The sequence below is a fragment of the Dipodomys spectabilis genome, unplaced genomic scaffold (genome assembly GCF_019054845.1).
Source record: "Dipodomys spectabilis isolate Male_0828 unplaced genomic scaffold, ASM1905484v1 ptg000373l, whole genome shotgun sequence".
Taxonomy (NCBI): domain Eukaryota; kingdom Metazoa; phylum Chordata; class Mammalia; order Rodentia; family Heteromyidae; genus Dipodomys; species Dipodomys spectabilis.
The window spans coordinates 1,655,821-1,682,255 of NW_024871050.1; the positions used below are offsets into that span (position 1 = coordinate 1,655,821).

Here is a 26,435-nt window from a genome sequence, read left to right on the forward strand (position 1 = left end):
AAACAAAACAAAACCCTTCTCTGTGACACTTCCTTTCCAAACTAACCATCAACAGCTCTGTGAAAGAAAATGATTCCACTTTCTCAACTCCTGTTTTTTTTAAACAAGTGATAATGTTATATTTATTTACCATCCATGTTGTGCTGTGTTGATCTTACCTATCATTAAAATAAAGGCTTTCTCCACCCCAAATGCACACAGGATCCCTATATTGCACCTTGTAGTTTTTCATAAAGATGTACCTGGCCGCAATCACCCATTTGTCATTAGTGACCTTATTGTAACCATAGGCTACTGCTGTAGCATCCACTCAGAATTTAGAGGCAACATGATAATAATCTAATGTTTTCTATGTAGTCTTCATGCCTCAATCCCACAATGTATCAGCTACAATGCTCATCTTTAACGATTGATTTGAAATGCTTATTTTTACGGATTGTTCTCTACATTGCTTTAGATAGTCTTAGTTCCAAGAAATAGAAGCCCAAAATAACATTGGCTTAGCAAAGTGGGAATTGTTCCCATGGGAAAGCTCGGAAGCTAAGGACTGGCAGGGCAGCCTAGCTCCATAAAGTCCTCAGGGCATAGGCTCCTTCCAGTTCACTGTTCTACCACATGGAAAGTATGGTACAGTTCTCATCTTCCTGCTCCAATATGGTGGCTGGAGCTCAGGGAAGGGATTAAGCAACCAATGGCAAAGGGACATGCCCATTGCTATTCATGAAACTTTTCCAAAAATTGCCCAACATATCAATTCCTCAAATGTCTCAATAACTTTCATGACACTGGGAATACAAAAACAAAAATCCCCCTCAATATCTGAACCTGGAACCCACATTTCTCTATATATAATCACACATATTTTGCCAGTGTTGGTTATGCATTGATTTTAATGAAATGCTACCAACATAATTGAGAAATGAATTTATTTTGTTTTACAAATGAAACTTTACAAAGTTGTCTGCCAATAGGGAAATCATGTCATTAATAGTAATGTTGCTTGTGGAATTAAAGAAATCAGTTTAGATTCCAGATTCAATCAAAATTTGGTATTGTTGGGCCTTCCCCTTGCTCATTGACCCACTCAGCGACTGAGATTCTGAGCCTTTCTCTGGGACCTGCTTTTTAAGTTTATGAATTCAGGGTGGGGAAGGTGGCTCAGTGGTAGAGCGCTTGCCTTGCATGCTTGAGGCCCTGGGTTTGATTCCTCAGCACCACATAAGCAAAAAGAAAAAAGCCGGAAGTGGCGCTGTGGCTCAAGTGGTAGAGCGCTAGCCTTGAGCTGAAGAGCTGAGGGACAGTGCCCAGGCCCAGAGTTCAGGCCCCACGACTGGACCCAAACAAACAAACAAATAAGTTTATGAATTCATTCAGCACAACAGTTGCATGTATGACTTATCTTCCTCCCTGGAGGATTCCTGTGATAGGGAGCTGGGAAAAGCAATGGAGTAGCTGCCAAACAAAAATCAGGACAATGGGGACGACAGACAATCCCTTTATCTGTCACAGTAGCGTGTCTTCCAAGTCACATGCCCTTGGTGTATATCACACTAACAATGCTGTATACATATCAGAAGGGGAGGGCATTTCTGCTATATTTAATGTCCAAGACTATTTTCCAACCCACTCAGCAGATAGTGGCACTGGAGACTGAGGATTTTTTAGATGAACATATTGTGATTCATAAACAGGCAGTGTTTTGTTTTTAATTCCCCCCCCCCACTCTTCCCACCCCCACTCCCATGCCAAAGTTGTAAAGTTCATTTTCGACATAACATCGTGTACATATCATTGTTGCAATGGGTTCACCTGTATCCCTATTTAAACAATTTTTTTCCCTTCCCCTCCACAAATTATACCAACATCAAATACAGTGAAAACAGGGATTATACCGTGGGGGAGGGACATACAAAGCAACAAAGAAATATCTTATAAATGTTAGAAACAATACCAAGAAAAAACATTTGAATACTTATCTTGGGGTTCATTCCCCTAACATCAACTTATCTGACCATTTCTGCTTGTCTTAGACATATACTAGTTATTGCAAATAAAGGAAACCATGGGATCTATGTTTCTTTGGGCCTGGCTTACTTCACTTAATATAATTTTTTCCGTCTTTCCATTTCCTAACAAATGGGGCAATGTCATTCTTTCTGATGGAGGCATAGAATTTCATTGTGTCTATATACCACATTTTCTTGATCCATTCACCTTGCACCAGAATCAACTCCAAATGGATCAAAGACCTCGAAGTCAAAGCAGACACTCTGAAAACATTACAGGATGGAATAGGAGAAACCCTAGGTCTCCTTGGCACAGGCTGAAATTTTCTTAAAAGAGACTCAGAAACACAACAAATCAAAGAAAGGTTGGACAAATGGGATTGCATGAAATTGCAGAGCTTCTGCATGGCAAAGGACATAGCTAGCAAGATCAATAGAAAGTCCACGGATTAGGAGAAGATCTTCACTAGCCATACAATGGACAAGGGTCTCATATCTAAAATATACCTGGAACTCAAAAAATTAAATCCTCCAACAACAAATCCTCAGGGAGGGCTGGGATGTAGCTCAGTGGCAAAGCACTTGCCTAGCAAGTGCAACGTCCTGGGTTCGATTCCCAGTACCAAAAAAGAAAAGACAAAACAAACAAACAAACAAATCCTCAGGGAAACAACTGCCCGATAATAAGTGGGCTAAAGACTTAAAGAGAACCTTCTCTGAAGAGGAAAGAAGGATGGCCAATAGACACATGAAGAAATGCTCAACCTTCCTAGCCATAAAAGAAATGCAAATCAAAACAACATTGAGATACCACCTCACTCCAGTTAGAACAGCAAAAATCAAGAACTCTAACAACAACAGATGCTGGAGGGGATGTGGACAGAAGGAAACCTTACTGCGCTGTTGGTGGGAGTGTAAACTTGTTTAACCACTTTGGAAAGTAGTATGGAGGTTTCTCAAAAAGACTCCACAGAGCTCCCCTATGACCCAGCAATCCCACTTTTGGGCATTTACCCAAATGATCACAGTCAAGACCATACTAAAGCTACCCGCACAAAGGTGTTTATTGCAGCATTATTTACCATAGCTAAGATATGGAACGAACCCAGATGCCCCTTAGTAGATGAATGGATCAGGCAGTGGTTTCTATAGTGAGTTTCAATTACAATAGCTTCTAAAGTCAAACAAGAGTGTAAGGCCCTGAGTTCAAGCCCCACTGCCAGCACCAAAAATAAACAGATAAATATAAAAAAGCTTCTAGTAAATCTACAGGCAACTTCAGGATTATCGATTTTATTATTTATTTAATTTATTTTGTCAGTTGTGAGGCCTTCACTCTGGGCCTGGGCACTGTCCCTCAGCTCTTCAGCTCAAGGCTAGTGCTCTACCACTTGAGCCACAGGGCCACTTCCGTCTTTTTCTGCTTATGTGGTGCTGAGAAATGGAACCCAGAGCCACATGCATGCAAGGCAAGTACTCTACCACTGAGTCATCTTCCCAGCCCAAGGATTATCTATTTTAAAAGGTTCCTTTGACTAACTCTTTCAACCTTACAGATATAACTAATAATTCTCTTCTGTCCAACTGTAATGGATTCTAAAAATTGCACTTGCCTAATCATCTTCAGGCTTCTATGACAAATTTACTACAGATTGAACTTTGTCATCCTCCTTCTCCCCTTTGTATTTTGGAGCCTTAGTCTCCAAAGTGATGTGATTTGGAGACTGGACCTTTGGAGATAAGTAGGTTTAGGTGAGCTTACAGGGGCAGATCTTCCATGATGGCATTAGTGCCCTTCACAGAAAGCTTATTCTCTCTGTGCTGACTTGTGAGGTCAGGAAATAAGTCCTCATAGGAACGAACCATGCCAGCATTTGAGAAAAAAAGGATTCTATTGTCTAAACTACCCAATAATCCTATGGTATTTTGTTGTAACCCTCTAAAATTAGAAAAAATAGAAATTCCAGTATGTTGTGCTTATAGCACTCATCATTTGTTTCAATTATCATATTCATTAGTTTTCTGTTTCCATCTCCCAGGTATTACATCTGTAGCATGTGGTAAAGTAGAGAATTTTGAGTTGTTCATGCTGCAGCTTCACCTGAACAGTGCTTGAACTATATAGCAAGTACACAGTACTTCCAGTATTTCCAGATGTTGCTAAGGTCAGAAAAACAAGTAGTGAGAAACAAGTAGTGAAAATATAAGAGGCTAATCTCACCCACATAGAGTTGAGCGCAGCTGGGACTTCCTCCTGAGGTGCAGGAGAGCTGAACTCTCCAGGTGTGTGCCCTTCTTCTCCTCCCTGTCTTGCTTATACCAACCTTAACCTCTTTTTCCACCATACTTTAAAATCAGGAGCTGAAGGGAATCTTCAAGAGATAATAAAACAGAACCTATACCTTTTCCAGATAAGGATTTTCACAGTTAAAGAGGAATTTAGTAGAGTTCAGGAATAGAAAACCCAAAATATTATACTCTGTTTACCTAGTCCTTAAAGGTGCTGGTATCTGGAAAAAGACTGTGATGCTTCTTTTTTCTTATCATAACTTTTGCATCAACTTTGTTAGCAGAGACTTACCTGTTTCTGCTGTCTCAAGGATGGGAATTCTTGTTTGAGATTGCAAGCACTCACCCACATACAACTCAAAGCTAATTAAATAACAAGAACAGTTTGCCGGTTCGTGTCACTGACTTACAAGCTGCATTACTATTAAGTTCGAAGGCATTGGTCCTAAACATTACCTTCAGTATTTCTATTAGCTTTCAAAAATGAACTGGTAACTACTCAATGTTTTAATATGTTTGTTTTTCAAAATAATTCTTTAAAGCAGACAGGTTCTGAAAAAAAAAAGGACTTGAAAACTTAATGATAAGAAATGCTCTGTAAAAAAAATGGTTTGTTTCCTTGGAGTCACTGCTATTGATTAGGATTAGAATAAATGCTGTTTTACTCAAGACACATGACAATACATTATTTCATACTTAAGAAATGGCTTCTCAGAGGAATCTACTCTTTCAAAAATTATACAATTTCCTATGTAATCTGAGTTACTACGAAACTCAACCAGGTAGATTCGATTACCCAGAATTCTATCTTTACCTATTAAAAATGACAGTTGTTGGAGATATCCTCTGAGGATTATTTTTGGGCAGTCTCTTACCTCCAAGAGCATAAACATGCAATGTTGCTCCTATTCAGATGAAAGACTGAGTAGCAAATAATAATGGGCTATTAGCGACCAAAGTCACCTCACTGCTCTAGGTAAAACCTCTGCACATCCTCTTTGATTTAATCCACAGATCTAACCCCGCCTGATTACTCAAAATCCTCACCTGTCACAAATCATAAGCATTCCTGGCATCAAAACATCTAATTTATACCATTCTTAAACTTGTCTCTTCTCACACATTACCAGCACAATTATCACTAAAAATATTAATATCTTTGTTGATAATGGGCCTCCCATAGAAGACTTTTTTTTTTGTCAGTCATGGGGCTTGAATTCTGGGTGTGGGCACTGTCCCTCAGCTCTTCAGCTCTCAGCTCTTCAGCTCAAAGCTAGCGCTCTACCACTTGAGCCACAGTGCCACTTTGGCCTTTTCTGTTTATGTGGTGCTGAGGAATTGAACCCAGGGCTTCATGCATGAGAGGCAAGCACTCTACCACTGAGCCACCTTCAAAGCCCGGAAGATGATACTTTTAATGAAAGGTAAAACTGTGAAGGCACCCGGAGAAAATCAACTTCTGAACCTTTGTTTTCTCATGTTCTGGTGAAAAATATCAGGCCAATAATGAGACCTATCAGAAACAGATTGTTCTGATCCATCCTATCAAGCTTCTCTTCTGAACTTAACAAATATTTCATTCTTCTACCTCAGATTGTAGCTACAGTCAGGTCTGTCAGTATTGGAGTGGTGGGGGGAGAGACTAGTTCTGGATTTCACAGAAAGAATAGAAGACAGCACTGAGCATTATCCAACCTAGATTCAAAATTAAAGATGCTTCATCTCCCAATTGTAGAGGAAAAACAGAAACTTGGAAACTTAACACATTTGTGAGCTTTTCAGCACAGTGTATTTTATCAAAAGCGCTTACTTTTAATGGATTTTTCATGTCTAACTCATTTTTTGAGAACTACCAATGTAGAACTCAGCCATGTGGCAGCTAAATCTGGAAAGAGCACTGGAACTAGAATGGAGATAGTCAGGCTGAAGTCCTAGATCTGGAAATGAGGAAATCACAGCTATTCTTTGATGCAAAACAGGGACAAAAGGGTTGATTCCTGCCTTCCAGGGCTGCTGTGATCAATCATTCTCTGTGAATATGAAAGATGATCATATTTGTTGCATGAACGCTAAATATTTCTATTTACAAACCTGGCCTGGAGGAGATTCAGTTTTCCATCAAGTGAACTCAAAATGTATCATTTTTATTACCCAAGAAGCCTAAATATAGCATAAAGACTCTAAAGCAATTGTTTGGCTTAATCTATGACTCCAATAAAATGATGGATTGCAGCATTTTCCTTAGAATGGAGACTGACTACCATCACCTGAGAATTTCTCAGTAAGTCTACTTGTCTCAAACAGTCCAAGTTTGTCCACTTCCCCAAAATATTCTTGTCTGTCTTAAAGAGGTAAACATTTAATAAATTTGTTTTAATAGCCAATTATACTATTTGTACTTGTACAGAAAAATTAAACAATCCCTGATGGAAATGCGAAGTGCTTAACATAGACAGCTTTTTGAGAGTTGGTTCCTTTCCAAATAGAACAGTTATGTTCTGGCCGATGGCAGAGGCAAGGTGGAAAAGCTCCTTGAAACATTACATAACTGTGAGATGATCATCTGTTTCTAACCAGAAAAACAAGTAACAAAAACAAAATGAAAAATGATTAAGTATCAAATATACCTTTTATAATAGCTTTCTTTTGGGCCTCTTGTCCTTGGGTCATTAGGATCAGAACTAACTCCTTCTTTGTCAGCAAAGATGATTACTGCTTATATTAAAGGTCTCACAATGTTGGCAAAAGGAACACTGAGCCTGGGTTTCTTTTCAAGTCTGCCCTATGTCATTTCTTCCACAATCATGAAACCACCTTATAAAGATGAATGAAATTTATTATGAAAATTGCTGTAACATTACAGCCAACATTCCAAAACAATATTTTAACAAACATTTGTCTTGATTAGAAAGTAGAGCAGGAACCATGATCGTTTTTTCAGAAGCTGTTAACATCTGCGGAGTCACTTCACCTAATCAGAACATTATGTCCGCTCACCATGGTACGTATGGGTTGAGATGATAAAGAGCACCTATATTATCCATAACAGCTACTAGTGTCACTAGTACAGTGTACACCAACAACCTACAGTAGGACAGTGAAAAAACAAAACAAAACAAAACACTAAAATGTTGAGGTGCCATAATACTTTTGAGATGGGAAAAGCCAAAGCTTCTTTCCTCTTTCTTCCCATCTGATTCAGTGCGAGGTAAAGAACCACAACAAAGGCCGGGGAATACTGCAGTTCTTTCGTTGGTATTCCATATAACAGGTTCCTTGCAGAAGCTTGTCAGACTTTTAGTCCCAAGCATTGGAATCCAGTGTTGCGTACAGACAAATGCTGATGGGCATTTTAATTCCAGTGTATTGACTCTGTGTTACTGAGGACACCAAAAACAAAATTCCTATGTTGATTTTAATCAAGTGGCAGAACACTGCTATGTGGATGCTCTCCATGTTTGGGGTTAGGGTGTGGTAGTCTCTGCACTACTCTAGTGTAAAAGCTTAGAAAAAGTTAAAACTGCAGTTTAAAAATTTCTTTTCCCATCCCTAGCACAGAAGCATGCTGCACACGTGACTGGAAAGGGCCTATGGAGGCGCAGTGTGGCTGCCGTAGTTTCAGCCTGCTTCTTGCCAAGGGATCCAGGGAAGCTGCAGATGGATTCAGGCAAACCAGAAACTCAAAAATATTCACCAACTTCTTTAATGTAAGAAGCTGACCATGCTGGGAATTTTTCTTACAATATCATGTGGTTGACATATCCTTCTCTGTGGGAATGGATAGCCTTGTTTTCCAAGTAGTAGATGTATGAAACCTTTGGAACTGAACACAGCCCAAGGACTGATCTAATTAGGTTTCATTCTCTCTTAAAGCTATAGTCTCTGTCTTCCCTGTGGGCTCAGGATTCTAATTATTAGTAAGGCTCAGAAATAATGACCAAATAATACAAAGTCCTTTCCAATTTCAATATTGTTCTTTTTTGTCACTGCAAGAAGATTCCAGATGGCGCTATAATGCTTGGTGGTAGATAATCCCATTTGCAAGCTGTTAAGCAGTTTAGTTAAGCTTCTCACGCTGAATCTGGTAGTAACATGCCTGAAAGAGTTCAAAACAAGTTCAATTTTAGTTTTAAAGAAACTACATAGAGCCATACACTTAGGACTAAAGAAAGAAAACTCCTTCATACTGAGAGCCCAACAAATACAGTAGCTTACACCTTTCCCTATTTCAAGTCCCTTATCCAATGGCTATTTTTGGTAATTAACAAGATTTTGCATATCTTCTCTCTAATCTTTAAACAAACAAATAAACCTATTTTCTTCATCAAGTAGAAATGCCACGATATTTACTGGTAACCAGGTATCTAGAGCATGCTGGTCACTTACAGTTACTTAGACAAGAACAATCAGAATCATTTGACATGTTCAAAAAGCCTAGAAATTAAACATCACTGCACCCTAGAGCATCAGAATTTTTACCTTAAGAAGCATTGAAGTGTTTCTAAAAATTCAGGTTTGAGAATTACAAGGAATACCACATCCAGATGAACAATGTTTCCCACTTCTTTAATTCCTTAGGATAAATTCTCAGGAATAGGATTACTGATCAAACCTCATTAACATGTTTACTGTTGTAGATACAAACATTAGTAATAATTTATAGGAATTATTTTTGTTTGGGTTTTTTTTTAACTGTATTTTTTTCGTCATTTCCTTTTTGGTACTGGGAATCGAACCCAGGACGTTGCACTTGCTAGGCAAGCGCTTTGCCACTGAGCTACATCCCAGCCCAATTTATAGGAATTATTATATTGCAATAGCAAAGTGACAAATAGCTATTACCCCATTATCATAATTTGTGAATGATGACTTTACTCTAAATCTGCCAGAATGGGGTATAATTTAGAAACATTTTTGCTAAACTGAGAAGACACAAAGTGGTATTATTTAAATCTTCAATACTATTTTGAGTCAGTTTGAGCATTTTTTATTGGAAAATACACTGATTCAGTTTCTTTCTTTTTGTTCTGTTTAGAGATATTCTTCATAAATAATAATGTAAGTAATTTGTGGCCAATATTTCCCCTGGTTTCCTCTTTTTCAGTTTAATAAAAATGTTAATGTTGTTTGGTTTAAAAGTTTGAAAAGTCAACACAAGTCAAAATTTAACATTCACTTAAATTTTTCATCATTTTACCCATCTTTTCTTTTTTCCATAAACTCTAAATAAAATTTACTATTCAACCTTTCTTCCAAAACTGCTAATAAACTATCTAATACTTACTTTACCATTTATTCAATGTTTTTTATTTTCCATTTTGGGTTTCCATTTTTTAAAATTTTCATGTGAAGTTCTTAGAACAGGACTGTTCCTATATAAGGATTATCCTTTCTATTTAGGTATTGTCTATTCAATTGACAGTAACATATTATTTCATCTTAATTATTTTAATTTATAATGTTTTGCTAACTGCAGAGTGGTCTGCTCTCCCTCTTTTTTAAGGTGGTTTTTGCTACTTTCTATTTGCTGTTCTTCCAATAACCTTAGAATGATTCTATTAAGTTCCAAGAAAAAAAATCAATGTGGGAAATTAAAATACTTCAACAATCCCTAGAGTACATCCAGATCAGAGAACCTTATTGTAACATACTGGATACAGTAGATACAAGGGAACAAAAATAGACCAAATCAGTTGGGTATCGTGGTGCATGCTATAATCTCAGTACTCTGGAGGTAAAGACAGAAAGACTGGGAGTCAGACTAAGATACATAGTGAGATCCTATTCAAATTCATTATTTGTACACTGTCCTGTTTCCTATTTTAGTTCCACTAAAAAGTTCTGTTGGATACTTTTTTTTGTACGTTTTTATTGTAAAAATGCTGTACAGAGGGGTTACAGTTACATGAGCAAGGTAATGAGTACATTTCCTATTGAGTATTGTTGCCTCCTCCTTTGCTGTTGGATACTTTCTGTATCTGTAAGAATTCTGTTTCTTTTTTTAGGTCAGAGACTCAAACTCCAATTCAGTACCTGATGCTTTCATTCACTGCTCAGCACTTTACCTACTGAGCCATGACTACAATACCTTTCTGTTTCCTTTCTACAGTTATAAAAGTAAGTATTTACAACATTTTGAATGATCAATTTACAGAGACATTAAGTAAGTGAATAATTTGCTTTCAGATTTTAAAGAATAACTGGCTTACCCAATTTAATATATTGTCATACTTTTAAATATCAAAAACTTGCATTTTCATTCAATTTTCCTATATAAAAGAAAATGGCTGAGTGCCAGTGGCTCACACTTGTAATTGTAGCTACTCAGAAGGCTGAGAGTTGAGGATTGCAGTTTGAAGTCAGACCAAGCAAGAAAATCAGTGAAATTCTTATCTCCACTAAACTACCAAAAAATTGGAAGTAGAGCTGTGGCTCAAGTGGTAGAGTGTTATCCTTAAGCAAAAAGGTTCAGGGACAGCACCCAGGCCCAGATTTCAAGCCCAAGAGTGGCACAAAAAGAAGAAGAAGAAAAAGAAAGTGATTAATGGAAGCCTTACAATATAGTAAATGAAGTATAGCTTACAAGATAAGCATTATTTTTAAATAATACTGACACTCACCTTCAAGGTGGTGAACATTATACCTTGTTCCCCATGCTGAAGATAGGGGTCCATCAAGTCCTCAATGAGGTGCACCTCAGAGCCTAAATTCCTAATCCTGCCCGAAAGAGAAAAAGATGCTAAGTCATTTCCATTTACAAGGCCTTCCTCTTTTTGAACCAATTGACAGGAAGAAAAAGTGAAATAAGGTGGTAATACCATAGTAGAGTGTGTTAACAGAAGTAAATTTTTATTCTCTATAAGGAGAACACAATCCTGTCATCATTTCAGAAAAACTCAACAGCAGACTCATTATAATAAAGCTCAGTATTAGGGAAGTCAGAAAACATTAGATACCTGGCCCGTAGCACCACATATAAGAAAACGGGGAAAAGGTCATCCATGGACCATAAGAAGTCTTCCTGGAGTGATGCCAGGACATTCTGAGAGATCTCTTCAAAAGTCTGCTGGATGACCTTAAGTTTGTCTGATGGGGTAAAGGTTGTGCTGTTGTGAAAAATAAAATCACACAAAAAAGTCCATTAATTTCTTAATAAAGCTTGGAACTGGTCTTATTAAATTTTTGACAATATTTCTTCTGAATTTCACATGTCTCAAATTGGACATGAAGCCTACTGAATCATGGAAAGGGATGATCTCAAGGGAAAAGGCCTCCAAGTAACAAGAGTTCATACAAAGAGTTTGTAAATTAAATGTTATTTCTTTCTACCTATATGAAATCTTTTTTTTTTATTATATGTTCTTTTCTTTAACCAAGTGGGAATTAAGTTCACGGAATTTCTATTTGGCTAAAGATGTGAGAATACAGATAAATTCCTGGAGTAGGCTGTCCACTACTTTTGAAAATGCAGAGTATTTCAGAGTAAAAGAAGAGACTTTCTGATCTCCAGATTGAGTATAGCAAAGTTTGGGAGTGGAGAGGGGGCACTGAGGGAAAAAAAGAAAAGAGCTTATCAACATCGGAATGGACTAAACACTACTGTTATTTGTAATTTTTCAACAACTCAGATATCACCTGATCTGCTGCAGGCATTCTACTGCTGAAGCAAAACAAGCATCTTTCGTAGTTGGTAAAACCTACAGAAAAAAAAAAAAAAAGGAATTAATAAAGATCAAAGAGGGGAGATTACAACAATAAAAAGAAATAACAGTTGGTGAGTGCAGCTCCCTGGTGGGTAACTGATACTAACACAAGTCTGAATACTATCCTACCAAAGTAAAATGAATTGTTTTTCCAAGTAGTTCATAGAACTTAAGGTAAAAATCCATGACATGTTTGTAATTTTCTATCCCAGAGCACCTTATAATATGTAAGTTTCAATCTTGCTGCTGACCTACAGAACATCCTCTAATGTTTCCAAATGAAGTGTCCACCTGCAGATCTTAAACTGGATTCTGTCATGTAGTCCTGTCTGGACTTAAAACTCATCTTCCACTCCTATGTCTGAAGACAGGAAGACAGGTTCATTCCACCATACCCAGCTTCAATGTTAAATCCCTACTCTTGGTTTAAAACTCAGTGTGCCCTGACTGTTGTCATGTAGATGCTTCATATACCTTTATTTCAGACTCTTCACTGGGGACCCAAGGGCAAGGGATGCAGACAAAATGTTCATGTAAGAATTTTTTTTCTATCTTGAAACTTCATAACAAAGGAAAAGAGCATACGTAAGAAAACTAAATCTACTATACCTTTTTACTCTCTCCAAGGATTGACAAGGTCACTGGCCAAAATTTCCTATAATAAAATCCATAAGTGGTTAATATAAGATGTTACTATTGTAGATATATGCCCATTAAAAAGCTGATAGCTAAATTGGCTTCTCTGTTCTGATCATGACTAGAAGTATCTATAATATCTCAGAGAGATTTGTGACTAATTACTAGTGATACTGGCTAAATTCTTTCATTCAGTTTTATCTCATTTTTACTATTAAATTACTCTACTGAAAAAAATTACTTTTCAACTAAAGCTTATTCACTTTTCTTTTTGCCAGTCCCAGGCTTGTACTCAGGGCCTGGGTACTGTCCCTGAGCTTCTTTCTGTTCAAGGCTAGCACTCAACACTTGTGCCATTTCTGGCTTTTTCTGTTTATGTGGTACTGAGGAATCAAACCTAGGGCTTCCTGCAAGCACTCTACCACTGAGCCACATTCCCAGTTCTTTATTCACTTTTGAAAGCACAAACACATAATTATAGGGGATCAGCTTTTTCACTGCAGTCTTTCATAGTATTTCCCCGGAGCAAGAAATAATACCTTAGGACAGAAGGAGCACCTCTAAGACTTTGAAATCAATTGTTAATGGAGAGGGAAGGAAGAGAAAGAAGCACAGTAGCAAATTTGAATACAATTAATTTTTATAAGGAAGGTTTATATACGTATTTTTATTTAAATGATTACAAAATACCAAGCAAAACAAGTCATTTAACTTTTTTTTGAGGGGTGGGGGGTTGTGAGGCTTGAACTCAGAGCCTGGATGCTGTCTTTGAGCCTCTTTGTGTTCAAAGCTAGTGCTCTATCACATATGCCTCAGGGCCATTTCTGGTTTGTTGAGGTGGTTAACTGGAGATAAAGAGTCTCACAGGGACTTTTCTGCCCGGGTTGGCTTTGAACCACGACCCTCTGATCTCAGTCTCATGAGTAGCTAGGATTACAGATATGGCCACCTGTGTCTGGCCTCTGATAGATTTTAAATTAAAAGCTTTTAGTAGCACTCTTAACTGCTATACTTACTTCTGAACTCCAAGAAAGCCCAAGAGAGCAGTATCTGTCTGCTTATTTAAACGCAGAACACATTCCCAGTAAATGTCTTCCTCACGATCATTATCCAAGGCATAGAGCATGAACAATGGTGGGTAGAGCCGAGGTAGTAGCACAGGAAGCAGTAATCCAGAACTTGTTACGACGTAACTACAAATATTAGAGTGGGAAGATAGAAGTATTCTTATTATAACCAAATATAAAATAAAAAATAGAGCTTCTTTTCCTAAAATTTAAAAGTGCAAACATGACATGTTAAAGAAGTTATGTTACTCTACTCTTTTGGGGCAGTACTTGGGTTTGAATTTGGCTTCTTGCTTGCTCATTGTATCACTGGGGCCATGCCCCCAGCCCTTCTTTTAGTTGACTTTCAAATAAGGTTTCATATTTTTGCCCTGGATGGGCTTTCAGGTTTGCATAGGCTTGCCTCAAATTGTGATTCATCTGATCTCTATTTCCCAAGTAGCTATGGCTGCAGGGTGTGCTCTGTTACAGTCTGGCCTGTGATTGTACTGTTTAAATATAGAATTAACAGGAGCAACTTATCTATTGCTTTGTCTTGGACCAACTACAAATTCTATTCAATAACTGGAAATCAAACCCAAAATCTTAGTTTCCTTTTCTCTTTGCAGGTACTAGTGCTTGGTTAACTTGGTTTTCTTTGTTCACAGTAGCTGGAGCTCAACCACTTGAGCCAAGCCTCTGACCTGGCTTTTTTGCTGGTTAACTAGAGGTGGAGGCTCGCAGACTATTCTGCTTTGACTAGCTTAGAACCTCTATCCTCCAGGTCTCAGCCCCTTATGAAAGTAGGGTTATAGATCTATGCCACTGGCTTTTGTTTCCACCCTAAGGCTGCTTTTTCTCTGAGGCTCTTTCTATGTTGGCATGAAGTTGCTAAGCAACATTTGTTGCTGATTGTTCCTGATTGGGGTTGCTCTTTGTTGAGAGAAAACTAGACACCTCAGAGAACCTAGAGGACATCTAATCTGTCTATATCATTGTAGAAATGAGGGAACAGGTCTAGAGAAAGCAACTTAAAAGTGGGCCTTTTTGCAAGGCAAGCGCTCTACCACTGAGCCACCTTCCCAGCCCCAAAAGTGGGCCTTTTTGGATAGATTATCTAGCCTCTAACCCATTTCTACACCATTTTACTTAATTCTACTTACCCTGGCTCTGGAGATTCAGATCTGGAATCTGACTTCCCAGTGCAAAATGATTTCCTTTCAGTTGGCAAAGGAGCAGAGAGAGGAATTGTACTTCCTTCTTCAGGAAGTTCAGGAAATAAGAACCTAAGACATAAGTACAGCTATACAATTACATTTCCAGAGGAGCTGAAATAAGTAAAAATATATCTCTAGTTGTTAATCTATCTCAGGGCCTATGAAAGCAAACTTAACAAGTATTTTAGTGGTTCAGAATTCTAATCTGATGTGCTGTGGGTTTTTTTTTCCTGCCTAGTTACTAAGAAATGAAGAATTCTAATCTACCTAAAAATATGTATCTTATCTGAAGCCAATTTATACTAACTCTAAGCAGAAACCATTATTCTTAGGTAAGCAAATATCAGTTGAAACTGTGTTCAATATTAAGAATCATTAATTATAGAAATCTCAACATAAATTTAAAAGTTAAAGCTGATTTGCTGAAAGTTATTTTTTCTAGGGATCAAGGGACTAAATTATTGAAGGATTTTTTATTTGTTTTTGTTTTATAGCCTTGGGTTTTACCCTAGATTTTATCTCTGACTCTGGTAGGCTGGGAGACTACCATATTTTTATACACTTAAACCTTGACCTTTCAAAGGTAGTTTGTATTTTTATCTATTTCTTGCTCCTTCCTCTGTTTTAATTTTATAGTTGGAAAAGCTAAAAAAAAGATCAAGAAATTTATCTTCATCATACACATCTAGCTAACTGTTGGAGCTGCAACACTCTATATGCAGTGTTATTTTTGGAGGACATACTGCTCTTTAAAACCTGGAATATTTGCAATACACTCATCAATTTTGAGGATAACAGTATAATGAAGCTTCTGTCAAATTCATGAATGTTTATATATTTAATTCAATGTAGTATTTAAAAACATTAAGAAATCTTGCATCTAACAAGCTGCCTAGAACTACCATCTCCAAGATTCTTCATGGCTTGTTCAGCTACTGTTTTCATATCACCCTAATAGTCATCTTCCTAGACATATAAAATAGTAGAGCCATACTCATTCCTTCCTATTTTTCTCTAAAGTACAATCATACTGACATAATGTATGTTTTATATCTTACTCTTTCTTCCCATTAGAATGTAAGTGCCACTAGAACACTGATTTTGTTTTTTTGTTCACTGATGCTAAGAGATAGAACATTCCAAGGGTATTTGTTGAATAAATAAATGTATATCATGCTGTTGTGAAGGACAGAGTAAATTCACAGAACAGAGCTTTATCTACTCTGTGACTAGGGATTAGGAATATGATTTTGCCTAAAAAAATTATATCCAAATAAAAAGTATCTTTCACACCAAATTAGAATCAAAATAACAAACATATTGAACTTCAGTTTAAAGGAAGTAAATAGCTCTGGCTAAGATTTATTTTTTTTGCATTCCTAACACAAACATAAATTGAGAATACTTTTGCCAATTAATCTCTTTAAGAACCTATGGCATTAAACCATTTTCTTGAATAATTTCTGTGATAAAGGGTAGATTTAGGGTGATAATACCAAAGGATTAATGTAAACTACAGTTTTACAGCTTTCAGATTTCAGTGAAACAAATCTCTTACCTCACTAGCTGGAAAAGTCGCTTAAGGTATGACTTAATCTCCTTTACTGCCTCCTGCAGTAGTCGACGGTTGGCTCCCACACCTACGTATGTCATTCTATATACTGCGACTAGTGTCTCCACAAGTCTGCCCAGTGGATGCAGTGGAGTGTCACAGGCCTGAGCAGAAAGAGAATCAAGTAAATCAGTCAAAATAATTAAGAGCAGAAACAAGCCATCAATGATACACAATCTCATAAAATGATCATTAAAAAAATGTCAGTAGTTACCTTACTTATTGAACTGTGACCCCTCTGTACATCACCATTACAATAAAATAAAATTTAAAAAAATTGTCAGCAGTTAATTCCAAACATTGAATCTCCTTAAATTACACATTGCTTTAGTTCCTAATGATTTTTTTTCTAATTGACAGGTAATAAATACTTGCACATTTTTATAGGGAACAATATAGTGTTTTGATATACTTATATATTGTGTTTGATCAACTCAGAATACTTAGGTTATCCATCATCTCAAATAGTTATCATATCTTTGTGATGAGAATATTCAAATTCTTTCATATAGATATTTTGAATTAAATGATGCCATACTGCTAAGCTACTCACAATCACCTTTTGTTTAATAGAATACTACCACTTATTTTTCTACAATGAAAAACTATTTGGCTATTTAAAAAAAAGACTAAATCCTGTCATTTGCAGCAATATCAGTGGTATAGAAGGGCAGGTACAGTAAGACAGATACACATGATCTCCCTCATATGTGAAACTTAAAAAAGTTGAACTTATAGAACTGGAAGACAAAACAGTGGTTACTGAGACTACTAATCTTAATCTGACTTCTTTTTTGACTTGGGAAAATATTCTTGAAAATGTTCACATATGTTTAATCTTGACATATATGTATATATATTTTATGTATATATGTATATATATGTATATATGTATATATATACATATATGTGTGTGTGTGTATATATATATATATATATATGAATGTTGAGATAAACATTCTAATGTATTTTTTTTGTTGGTGGTGGTCATGGGCCTTGAACTCAGGGCCTAAGCACTGTCCCTGAGCTTTATTGCTCAAGGCTAGCACTCTTAACATTTTGAACCACAGTACTACTTCCAGTTTTCTGGGGGTTGATTGGAAATAAGAATCTCATGAACTTTTCTTGCCTGGGCTGGTTTTGAACCATGATCCTCAGATCTCAGCCTCTTGAGTAGCTAGGATGACAGGCATGAGCCTCCAGTGCCCAGCTATTCCAGTGAATTTTAAAGTTCACAAAAATGAGCCAGGCATGGTTGTACATGAGGTAGTGCAGGCAAGTAAGTATCCAGGCCAGCCTGGCTTCACAGTAACACCTTGCTTAAAACAAAATAAAACAAAACAAAAACCTTCACAAAAAGTATGTAAACCATTACCTCAGAGAAATATAAATGCTGACTGTTGATACTTTTCCCATAATTATTAGCTTTTATTAGTTCAAAAGGGTTTCATTGTGGTACTTTCATCTATGTACACAATGTACCAAATCAAAATTCACCATCTATCATTCTCCTCCTCTCCTTCTTAAAACATTCAACAGGTTTCATTATTCTGTTCTCTGTTCATTATTCTGTGTCTATAAAGCACTTCACTCATATTCACCTCTAATACCCTTTCCAATCACCTCTACCTCCAGAACTGTACTCACCCCCAAAACAAACTTGTTTAACATTCATATTCAGAAACCTGAATATAACAGAAAATAATGCATGTCATAATTTAAATTCTGCTGATCTAAGAGGGGTGAGAAAGAAGCAAAGGCAGCATTTTAGCATGCTTTGCTCATAAAACCTCTACTTTGCTAATTTTACCTTAAAAGATTTTTTTTTTTTTTGTCAGCCATGGGGCTTGAACTCTGGGCCTGACCGCTGTCCCTCAGCTTCAGCTCAAGGCTAGTGCTCTACCACTTGAGCTACTGAGCCACTTCTGGTTTTCTGGTGGTTTATTAGAGATAAGAGTGTCACAGAGTTTCCTGCCCGGACTGGCTTTGAACCATAATCCTCAGATCTCAGCCTCCTGAGTAGCTAGGATTACAGGTGTGAGCCATCAGCACCCAGCTAAAGATTTTTTAAACACCTATTTTAAACTTTGAATTTAATCCTTAGGAACCTCCTTGAGCATCATACAAAACTTAAAAAGTCTTTATCTTATTAAAGAGTTTATAATCATGAAGAAATATGACCTTACTAGTAAAGGTAGCAAAATAAATACTAAGAAAGTAAAACCAGGATCAAGTTAACATTTGAATGATCTATTGTAATAACAACATCAATTAACAAAGCCAATATAATTTTGACTCTACCTTTATTAAATATTTCTTAATGTCTTCATATTTCTCCACAGAGAAGGCACCAACATGTTGGGGAATGAATTCCAAACTCTCTAGTGTCTGAGTCTGTGAACGACTTAATATTTCTGGACTACAAAAAGGAAAAAGGAAAGCCCATTGTATATTTCACATCAAGAAAGCAAGATAATTGCAAATGTACACAGGAAACATATCACCAACTCAGGATAAAATGGAACATCCAGCACAGGCCCAAGTGAGTTCATAAAGGGTGGATGAATTGCCATGAGGCACTCTGTTTACATATTATCCAAAGCAACATTTAACATTATACATACTATAATGAGTTAATGAAAATTGTGCTCCAAAGTAAACCATGCTGTTGAGAAATTAATGACATTAGCTTTAAGACCTGTTATAATAAGAAGGAAAATGAGTAAGAAAAGCTAAAGGAAAAGAAAACTAAGTCAAAGAGCAAAGGAAGAAATGAAAATAGGCTCAAGAAGCAAGGAGCTCATAATAATACAACAGGAGACATGGGAGATCACAGACAACTTCCTGAGGTTGTTCTTCTTGTCTCTCCATTACTTCCCTTGTACGTTTAGGTTCTCAGAATTTTTCTCTTAGGTACTACAGCCAGAAACTGCCCATTTCTGTGAACAGGCCAGACGTAGGGCCCAATGGTGGGATGATAAACAGAGAAGCACCAAAGTAAATAGGGTTTGATCTTGCCTCTTGAACTTGAGAATAACCAACACAGGGAAAAAGGTTCTACTTCTTTGAAGTTGTGGCTCCTGCAAACTTCTTGCTCATAGTTGCTTTATTCACTGCCATTACCATTTAGCTACACAGGTACCTTACTTAGTGGCTAGGGCATGGGAATCCGGAGAACAAAAATGAAGACCAGTTAAGTAGCCTCCATTCAGTGTTTTAGAAGTCCTTGTCTCTCTCCTAGAGTTAGAGCTACAGGTTTCTTTTTTTATTTGTTTATTTTTGTTTTTGTTTTTTGTCGGTCTTGGGGCATGAACTCTGGGCTTGGGCGCTGTCCCTGTGCTCTTCAGCTCAAGGCAAGCGCTTTACCACTTGAGCCACAGCACCACTTCCAGTTTTCTAGTGGTTTTATTGGAGATAAGAGTCTCACAGACTTTCCTGCCCTGGCTGTGCGATCCTTAGATCTCAGCCTCCTGAGTAGCTAGGATTATAGGTGTGAGCCACCGGCGCCCGGCTGCTAGAGGGTTTTTCTCTGGATCTCCAGCTATCTGCACCACAGTGCTTATTTTCAGACTGCCTGAGTTCAGGCTGAAGAATACTGAAGCAAAAACTCATTAAACTCATTGATTTGGTGATACTATGAATTTAGGTGTTCTTCCTCAATTATCTGTTGATATCTGCTTTACCAAGCTCTCAAATAGCTGTCCATATATTCTGTCCTGGTTTCATAATGGAGTTCAAGAGAAGATAAAGGATGAGTGCTTTAACCCAGTTTACTCATGAGAAGTACGTCATTAACTTTTAAATTATATTTGTGGAGTTTAAATGTAGTGAACCTTGGCTACTTACTAGCTTTCAGTTTCATCTGCTGAGCAGTTCTACCACATGCTGGGCAGGTATTCACTCACCTGTCTTTGTGCTGGCGCCGATTGATGGTCAAAGCCACAGCAATATTATCCCATGCTTTCCAAACTTCCCCTTGGCCTGGGCTCTCACAGCCCAGCTGATGCCAACACTCATCAAACACTGCTCTCCACTTCTCATCTGGTGGCACTGCCAAGTTCCCTAGCTTCCTGCTAATAAAGCCAAATCAACCTTCCATTAATCACTTCTTTTTTGTAAACTCATTTCAAATTATAGAAGCTTTCTAATATACAACTGAGAATAATTCTGACCCATACTGTCTAAATTGGTGGCAGCTCTATTTTAAAATTCTGAATGAAAAATTGGAAGAGATAGTTTTTATCCAATTATTGTTTTTTAGATACTGCAACTGATACCTGCTTTCTACATCTCCACAGAATTAATTTTAGAAACACAATTCCTATTAAAATGAAGACTTTTTGTACTTTGCACATTGCATGATGAGAATTGCGAAATGTATTCATTACACATGGAATTTTAAAAATACTCTTAGAAAAAAAATTTGGTACAGAAAATACATAAAGCCTCCACTGGAACATAGATGAGATGCAATAACAAGAAGAAAAAGCTAACATTGCAAGCAAAAAGATACTAGCCCTTGTCAATATGGCAGCAACCAAGTGAAGTACATTCACTCACTTGGCAGTCTGAGCTTCAGGCAGTAGGGGGTGATTAGAAAGGGACATAAGAATGCCAAGTAGTGGGCCCAGAAGAGGCCTACCCAGAGGTGCAGCTCTTATGCTGGGTGAGTGATTTCAGACCATGGGACTTCTGCCTAATCTTACCCCTTAGTCCCATGGTGGATTGGTGGGCTGGAATGCTGGGGCCTCAGACATGGAATTGGGAGAAACAGGAATCCAGACTATGAGTCTAAGGATTAAGTTGAAAAAGGAAAAAACTCTGCATTTTGGACTTTGTGGGGTTGGGGTGTTGAATCCTCTGTCAACTGTCAGAATCTAGGATTAGCTTTACCACACCGGCAATGGCTTAGGTTAGGTTGATGAGTTTTCTTTCCTTTTTTTATTAGTAATGTAGACTTTGTTCTTTTTCTTCGTATATGAAGATTTTACTATTCTATTTGGGGGATGTGTGTGTGTGTGTGTGTGTGTGTGTGTATGTGTGTGTGTGTGTGTCTTTCTTTTAAATTGAAATTCAAGTGGTATAGGAATTCCATTTAAGAACACCCTTTCAGGACTAGAGGCATGACTCAAGTGGTAGAGCACTTGCCTACAAGTTATATGCTCTGAGTTCAATTCCCAGTACCTCTCTTGCATCAGTTTGGACAACTGTAGTATTAACAGGACTGCTCTCACACTTGTAACATTCTTTTTTGTACTACTGATATTTGAACTCAAAGCCTCCCACTTAAGTCATACTCTCATCATACTCTCAGCATAACACCTATAACTTTTAAACATTTACCTGATAAGGCTTATTTATAATTTAAACCAAGACTATAGATTTAAGTATCTACAGTTGTGTCAGTTAACAACTCAGGGAAATTATATAGATTTTTTGTTTTTAAAAACTTGATTCTGCTTTTAAAATATTAATCTGTTTGATGAAAACAAGACTACCTAAAAATTCAATAGTTAAGTCAGAAGAATTACTCACAAAACTTTGGGTCTGTCTTTATCAGTCTCATACAGACTAGGTTTGAAGTAAGTTCCAGTAATTTTTATCCCAGATCCCCATTCTCCATTAAAATAGCCTTCAATGTAATCTCCATTTGGCATAGTCAGTGTTCCCTAGGTGAAGTGAGAGGGGAAAAAAGTAGAATTAGAGGAAGTATTTTCAGTTTTAAAAATTATGAGGAAAAGAAGCATTAAATTTTAACATATTTTTTAATTTGCTCTTTACCAATCTCTGCTCTTTGAGGGTTGCAGTTCAAAGCCAGCCTGGGTAGAAAAGTCCAAGAGATCCTACTTTCAAAATAACCAACAAAAAGCCATGCTGGCGGCATGGCTCAAGTGATAGAGTATCGAACAAATGAACAAGCAAGTAGTAGTGTGCTAGCCAAACAGGCAAAGTTGAACAAGCATGAAGTTGAGTTCAATGCCTAATACTACCAAAAAAGAAAAAAAAAATCAATTTTGTTTTTATATTCTAGTAATGAACAACCTAAAAAAAATTTAAAAAATAACTGTCATTATAATAGCACTATATCTAGGAATAAATTTAATCAAAAAATGCAAGACATGTACACTGAAACTATATTACACTGCTGACAGAAATTAAAGATAAACACGAATGTGAGATATTCTATGTTAATGGATTAGAAGATTCAATTTTATTAGTAAGATGGATTAAAAGAGTCAATAATATTAAGATGTCAATTCTCCCCAAATTACCTATATGTTCAATGTATTTGCTATCAAAATCTCAGCAGGCTAATCCTAAAGTTTATTTGGTACACACCTGTACCAAATACTCAGGAGGTAGAGGCAGGAGTACTATGAATGCTAGGCCAGCCAAGGCAGCGTGAGCAAGAACCTAATTTTGGAATGTGGCTTACATGGTAGAGGGCTTACCTAGTATACAGGAGATGAGGGTAAATAATCTGGGATGCTGAAACAATTTTTAAGAAGAACAAGGCTGGAAGACATACTTCATTTCATAATGTAACTCAAAATCATCTTTTAACTTTATTTTTTGTTTGAGATAGTATCTAGCAGGCCTCAAAATCATGACCCTCTTGTATAAGCTTTCTGAGTGTCAGGATTACCGGAATGTGAAACCATGCTTGGCTAAGATAAGGAAGTGTTAACATAAGGAGAGACATACTGCACAAAGGAACATAACTGAGGATCCAGAAATGAGCATATTTTATGGCCAATTAATTCCAACAAATATGTCAAAAAGATTCAGTGAGAAAAGGTAGTAGGGCAAGTAGTTTTTACATATAAAAAGACATCTACACTATTCATAAAATTTCACTTACAGGAAATCTTTAATCTATTGATACAAGATATAAAAACTATAAACCTTTATTTTTTACAGTAGTGAGAATCAAACCTACAGCCTTGCACATGGTAGGCAAACATTCACCCACTAAGCTACATCCTCAGTCCAGTATAAAACTAAAAAAAAACTCCCAGCAATGGGTGCATACCTATAATCTTAATACACAAAAAGCTGATGCAGAGGCTCATGAGTTCAAGGCCAGTTTGAACTATTCTGTGAATTCCAGAACAGTCTAAGTCTATATAGTAAGACTCTGTCTTCAAAAACAAAGAAAAATAATCCCAGAAATTTCTTGGAAATATTTTTTAAATAGGACACCAAAGTCTGAGTTATAAAAATTCTTATGATAAATTAGACCTCATAAAAAGTTAACAACTTTTATGCTTTAAAAAGACACCATTCAGAAAACAAGCTGGGTGCTGGTGGTTCATGCCTATAATCCTAGCTACTCAGAGGCTGAGATCTGAGGATCACAGTTCAAAGCAGGAAATTCTGGGAGACTCTTATCTCCAAGAAACCACCAGGAAACTGCAAGTGGCACTGTGGTTCAAGTGGTAGAGCCCTAGCCTTGAGCTAAAGAGCTCAAGGATAGCACCCAGGCCCAAAGTTCAAACCCCACAACCATCAAAAACAAAAAAAAAGAAGAAGAAGAAGAAGAAAGCAAAACAAAACAAGTCACAGGCTATAGAAAAACATGTATAAATCACATATCTGATAAAAGACATATACAATTCAACAATAAGATTTGAATAGACATTTCAGTAAAACAGATACGTTAAGTAAACAAAACATGTCTGTATCACTAATCATTTGGTAAATGGCAAATTAAATATAGTAATATTGCTTTATACTCACTGGAATAGAATAACTAACTGTAAGAGGAAAACAGAAAATAGGAAAAATGCAGGTAACTTTTGTGAGTTAAGAATTTACTCTTTTTGCATATGGGTATCCACATGCAAAATGAAAATATTAAAGTCCTCACATTTTGTTGATGAGAATGCAAAATAGAGCAACCACTTTGGAAATCATTTGGGAAGTTTCTTAATAGGTCATCCAACATTTATGACATAACCCAACAATTATATTTCTAGTTAACTACTAAAAAGAAACAAAAACATGTATTAAAACATAATGTTGTAGGTCAAATGTTCATATTGGTATTGTTCAGATTGGCATTGTTCACAATAGTCTTGAGTTAAAAATAAGACAGTGGTAGGCCAGGCATGGTGGTGCACTCCTCTAAACCCAGTTACTTGGGAGGCAGAGATACGGAAATCACAGTTCAAGGTCAGTCTGGGGCCTTGTGAGTGAGTGAAACCACACTGCAAAAACAAGCCAGGTGTGGTGAAGCAAGTTTATGGTTCCAGCTATAAGGGAGGCAGAGATAAAAGGATTGGAAGTCCAAGGTCAGCTTGGGCAAAGATAGTACAAGACACTATATGAAAAACAAACTATCAAAGCAAAAGAATTAGAGGCATGGTACAAGTGGCAGAATGCTTTCATAACAAGAACAAAGTTGAGATCAATCCTCAACAAGAACAAAGAAGAAATAATTCAGTTTCCATCAACTAGTGAAGGGATAAATAAAATGTGGTTTGGAAATACTATACAGGGGAGAAAAGAAAATCAAGTACTATACAGGAAAACTTCAAAAATAATATGGTAATATTGTTTTTACTATACAGAATAAGCCATATGTATGATTCCCTTTATAAGAAAGGTTTAAAAAAGGCAAGTCTTACAGATAAGATCTGGAACTGAAGGCAGAAATAGAAGTAACTGAAAGAGCAGGAGCATATTTTTCAAGTGATGTATATATCTAAACTAAGGGTCATGCAACTTCATATATTTAAAAAGTCATTGAAATGTACATTTAAAATTAGTGACTCTTATGGTACATAAATTCTTAAACTCAAGAAAAATTAGGAGAAGAATGTAGTAGAGAAAGAAAAAGTAGTACATTTCCAACCTTTCCACTTAGAGTCCAGTCATCAGAAAATTCTCCCTCATAGATAGTGTCATCTTCAGAAAGTAAAACCCCATTTCCCTGTGGGAGAAAAAATAAAAAAACAATATAAAAATCACAATACAATAAAATGCAGAGTAAATTAAAGTGTTCCTGTGGTCAAATCGTCAAAGTCTTCCATAATATAAAAGACAAAGAAAATTGTACTAAGAAGGCAGAATATTAAAAGATGGTTATAAAGTTAGGGATACACTGGGCCCCGTGGCTTGCTCCTATAGTCCTAACTACTCAGGAGGCTGAGATCTGAGGATCATGGTTTGAAGCCGATCCAAGCGAACAAATCTGAGAGACTTTTATTGCCGATAAACCAATACAAAGCTGAAAGCAGAGGTGTGGCTTAAGTGATAGAGTAACAGCTATGAGCAAAAAAGCCAACTGAGCATAATACCCTGAGTTCAAGTCCCAATACTGGCATACCACCCTAAAAAAAAAATTAAGAGATATAGGGATTTTTAAAAGTCAGTAGCAGCTGCATATAAAAATCACACTCACCATCATTTTATTAACGTGGAAGTTGCCTTCATAATATAATCCAAACTGGGTAACTACCACTCCATTCCCCTGGCATACATCATCTTGCCACATTCCCATATATTTTTCTCCCCTGAATAAACAGAAAAGAAGAATGAAAACAGATACTGGTGATGGCAATGAGAAAAGGGATAAAAGTTATTTTACAAAGGACATCCCCCAAGACATTATTTCTAGGTTAGTAGATACCAATTATTCTACTTTTCTAGTTACAGTGGTGAATTCTGAATTCTGTCCCCTCACACACCAGACTATCTGACAGCTGAAGATACCTTACTCAAAACTATGTTCTCATCAGAGTGTCTACCTGACATGGATCTCCATATGCATTATTTATTTATTTATTTTTGCTTATGTGGTGCTGAGGAATAGAACCCAGGGCCTCATGCATGCAAGGCAAGCACTCTACCACTGAGCCACCTCCCCAGCCCTACATTATTTATTTTTATTTTTTATTTTTTGGGTCTGGTCGTGGGGCCTG

General features: G+C 36.8%; 1 protein-coding gene across 3 annotated transcripts in view; it reads right to left on the reverse strand.

Moving 5' to 3' along the window:
• Positions 1-7,113: 7,113 nt before the first annotated feature.
• Als2 (alsin Rho guanine nucleotide exchange factor ALS2) overlaps positions 7,114-26,435 on the reverse strand; it is an 80,522-nt gene continuing 61,200 nt past the window's right edge. For 2 of the 3 annotated variants that reach the window (XM_042666956.1, XM_042666955.1), the window contains exons 22-34: positions 25,916-26,027; positions 25,367-25,444; positions 22,045-22,178; positions 20,415-20,582; positions 18,811-18,928; positions 16,456-16,613; positions 14,844-14,966; positions 13,651-13,827; positions 12,608-12,653; positions 11,931-11,992; positions 11,252-11,401; positions 10,916-11,012; positions 7,114-8,391 (exon numbers count right to left, since the gene is read on the reverse strand). In XM_042666956.1, the coding sequence (XP_042522890.1) occupies positions 8,353-8,391; positions 10,916-11,012; positions 11,252-11,401; positions 11,931-11,992; positions 12,608-12,653; positions 13,651-13,827; positions 14,844-14,966; positions 16,456-16,613; positions 18,811-18,928; positions 20,415-20,582; positions 22,045-22,178; positions 25,367-25,444; positions 25,916-26,027 (1,462 nt within the window). In that variant the 3' untranslated portion in view covers positions 7,114-8,352. The remainder of the gene's footprint in view (positions 8,392-10,915; positions 11,013-11,251; positions 11,402-11,930; positions 11,993-12,607; positions 12,654-13,650; positions 13,828-14,843; positions 14,967-16,455; positions 16,614-18,810; positions 18,929-20,414; positions 20,583-22,044; positions 22,179-25,366; positions 25,445-25,915; positions 26,028-26,435) is intronic. The other variant, XM_042666957.1, reaches the window with a different exon arrangement.